This window comes from Tetrao urogallus, assembly GCF_951394365.1.
Source record: "Tetrao urogallus genome assembly, chromosome: 3".
NCBI classification, from domain to species: Eukaryota; Metazoa; Chordata; class Aves; order Galliformes; family Phasianidae; genus Tetrao; species Tetrao urogallus.
The window spans coordinates 11,561,722-11,565,505 of NC_136815.1; the positions used below are offsets into that span (position 1 = coordinate 11,561,722).

The 3,784-nt window shown below is 43.9% G+C and overlaps 1 protein-coding gene across 1 annotated transcript; it reads left to right on the top strand.

Moving 5' to 3' along the window:
- Positions 1 to 947: 947 nt before the first annotated feature.
- ZHX1 (zinc fingers and homeoboxes 1) lies at positions 948 to 3,572 on the top strand (the record flags this gene model as incomplete). Its single annotated transcript, XM_079533414.1, has 1 exon — positions 948 to 3,572. The coding sequence occupies one exon, from the start codon at positions 948 to 950 to the stop codon at positions 3,570 to 3,572; it is 2,625 nt and encodes an 874-aa protein (XP_079389540.1).
- Between the last annotated feature and the right edge of the window lie 212 nt (positions 3,573 to 3,784).

Consider the following 3,784-nt stretch of genomic DNA (forward strand, 5'->3'; position numbering starts at 1 on the left):
CACTATTTAATCACTTTTCTCTAGTGAAGTTTGTACAGTCAGTCTTGTCCCAACTAATGCATGGAGCCATGAAAACAGTGTAGTTAATTGCCACATGCTAACAATTTATTGGCCTGGGATTGGCCTTCAGTTGGGAGAATGACATCTGGGGAGTAGGATGAGAGGACTGTCATCCTTGTCTGTTGGAGTGCCTTGAGAAGGCAGTGTTTTGTCTGCTTTCAAACTTGGGAGAAATGACCCAGAGCATGCATATATGTACATACATAATGCAGTAGAAAAATATGCTAAACATGCCTTTTCTAGGAGCCTTCACTCCGTTGGGCATAGCAAACAAGATCATCGTGGAGATGTCATGCTGGGGATGAGTTTGTGATGGGAAGGACTTGAGTTTCCATTGCAGCTGAGAGAGAATGTCGTAGCCTAGATAAAGCAGCCCAAGAGTAAGACTGCCAAAATGATGTAGGGAAACAGAAGATTACATTTTCTATGCCATTCTCTGTCTTATGCCTTTCGTTGCATTCATTGCATAAATTTCAGCCGATAATAAGTGGGTTGGAATTTGCCTTTCTTACTCTAGCTTTGAGGATCAGTCTCTTCTTGGAATGGGTCTGCTGGTTTCAGGGGTGAACAGTGGAAGATTGAACACCAAAGGGTTGAATTAAATCATGCTGTATATCAGAATAGAATGTACTCTTTAAATTGAACTAATTATACTGTCTCTTCTTTGCACAGGTGGTGGATGTGGACTTTAAAACAGTGTCTCAACATTTCATCCTCAACTGTCCCTTTTTAATCTGATTGCACTACAAAAGAAAAGCTGCTAATGGGATAAATGTTGAGACGTTACAAGAACTGACTTGAAGTACCAAAAGCCATTATTATTAATCAAGAAGAGCTTGAAGCTAAGTCTGTATCTGACCAGTCAATACCACTTTCACCTAACAGGCATGGCAAGTAAACGAAAATCAACAACACCGTGTATGGTCTTAGCCAACGAGCAAGATCCAGATCTGGAAATGGTATCAGACTTGGAGGAAGGACCACCTGTAGTCACGCCAGCAGATAATAATCCTACAGCAGAGAGCATAGCAAGTGAAGAGGATGTTCATGAGAATGTGGATTCAGACAATCAGAAAAGTACAAATAAAGTAGAAGGTGGTTATGAGTGTAAATATTGTACTTTTCAGACTCCAGATCTCAATATGTTTACTTTCCATGTGGATTCAGAACATCCCAATGTAGTATTAAATTCATCCTACGTTTGTGTAGAATGCAATTTTCTTACCAAAAGATATGATGCTCTCTCAGAACATAATTTGAAGTACCACCCTGGAGAGGAGAATTTTAAGTTGACCATGGTGAAACGTAATAATCAGACAATCTTTGAACAAACAGTAAATGATCTCACTTTTGATGGGAGTTTCGTTAGAGAAGAAAACGCTGAACAGGCTGACCCTTCTGAGGCCCCCTCCGCGGGGATCTCCATTAGCAAAACTCCTATTATGAAAATGATGAAAAACAAAACAGAGACTAAACGCATCGCTGTTTTCCACAATGTGGTCGATGACATTCCTGGTGAAGAGAAGGGAAAGGAAAATGAGCCAAACTCCGAAGAAGCAGTAGAAAACCAACCAGCACCGGCAGTTTCTGAGTCCAAAGCGAGCCATTCGGTTGTTTGCGGTGCAGCCGATGTAGCTAGCACGGTTGTGACCCCAGTGATTCAGCCTGGGGTGGCACAGGTTATAACAGCTGTTACAGCTCCACAGAACTCAAACCTGATCCCCAAAGTCCTGATACCTGTAAACAGCATTCCAACCTATAATACTGCTCTGGACAACAATCCTCTTTTACTCAACACCTATAACAAATTCCCGTATCCAACCATGTCGGAGATCACCGTTCTTTCCACTCAAGCTAAGTACACAGAGGAACAGATTAAAATCTGGTTTTCTGCCCAACGTCTGAAACATGGTGTGAGCTGGACACCAGAGGAAGTGGAGGAAGCAAGGAGGAAACAATTTAATGGCACAGTGCATACTGTGCCACAGACAATTACCGTTATTCCGGCACACATTTCCACTGCCAGCAATGGTTTACCTTCAATTTTACAGACATGCCAAATAGTTGGTCAGCCAGGACTTGTTCTCACTCAAGTCGCAGGTGCAAATACGTTACCAGTCACGGCCCCAATAGCTTTGACTGTAGCAGGAGTCCCAAACCAAACCCAGCTACAGAAGAGTCAGATTCACACTGCTCAGCCTATCGCAGAAACCAAACAAGTCGCTGCCGTTCCAGCCCCTCAGCCTATCAAAAATGAAACTGCACTAATGAATCCCGATACCTTTGGCATGCGAGCAAAAAAAACCAAGGAGCAACTGGCAGAATTAAAGGTCAGCTACCTTAAAAATCAGTTTCCTCAGGATTCAGAAATTAGTAGGCTTATGAAAATAACAGGCCTGACGAAGGGAGAGATCAAAAAGTGGTTCAGCGATACACGCTACAATCAGAGAAACTCAAAGAATAACCATGGGATTCATCTCAACAGTGACTCATGTGCCACCATCATTATCGATTCAAGTGACGAAATGAATGAGTCCCCAACAGGAGTTGCTCCACAGAACAAGCCGTCCTGGAGTGCATTTCCTGACTTCACCCCACAGAAGTTCAAAGAGAAGACTGCTGAGCAGTTGCAAGTCCTCCAAGCAAGTTTTCTTAATAATCCTGTCCTTACTGATGAAGAGATGAATAGGTTAAGAGCCCAAACCAAACTTACCAGGAGAGAGATTGACGCCTGGTTTGTGGAAAGAAGGAAATCTAATGTCTTAAAGGAGGAGGGAACTGAGATGAATGAGAGCAATGCCAGCAGCTCGAAAGAAGAAGCTGGAGAAACATCTGCAGGGGATGGAACAGCAGGGTCAAAATCAGGGGGCTCTGCTCCAAGCAAAATAGGCAAAAAATCACCAGAGCAGTTGCACATGCTTAAAAGCTCCTTTGTTCGTACTCAGTGGCCATCTCCCCAAGAATACAACAAGCTGGCAGAAGAAACAGGGCTCCCAAGATCAGAAATTGTGAGTTGGTTTGGAGATACTCGCTATGCCTGGAAAAATGGGGGATTGAAGTGGTATTATTATTACCAGAGTGCCAGTGCAAACAGTCTGAATGGCCAGGGCTTCTCAAGGAAGAGAGGGAGAGGAAGACCAAAGGGGCGAGGAAGAGGGAGGCCTCGAGGGAGGCCTCGGGGAAGCAAGAGGTTAAATTGCTGGGACCGAGGCGTGTCTGTCATAAAATTCAAAACTGGAACAGCAATCCTGAAGGACTACTATATGAAGCACAAATTCCTTAATGAGCAAGACCTTGATGAACTTGTAGCTAAATCTCACATGGGGTATGAGCAGGTCAGAGAGTGGTTTGCAGAAAGGCAGAGAAGATTAGAACTCGGAATAGAGCTGTTTGAGGAGAATGAGGAGGAAGATGAAATGTTGGAAGATCAGGAAGATGAAGAGGAAACGGATGATAGCGATACTTGGGAACCCCCACGACATGTTAAGCGTAAACTTTCAAAATCAGATTGATGTGCAGTTTGGAATCTCGGAGCCAAAAACCCGTGAATTAGGCTTGATGTTATGGTGAAGAGCCAAACAATTTTTCACGGCCTTCAGCTTCAGCAAGCACCTGCTTAGCATCTTCGTTGCACCTGAAGGAACGTGGGCAAGATGCTGTCTGCGCAGGCAACAGATATTTGCTTCCTTGCTACCAGAGATGGACGTCCTCGGGCCTAGCTGAG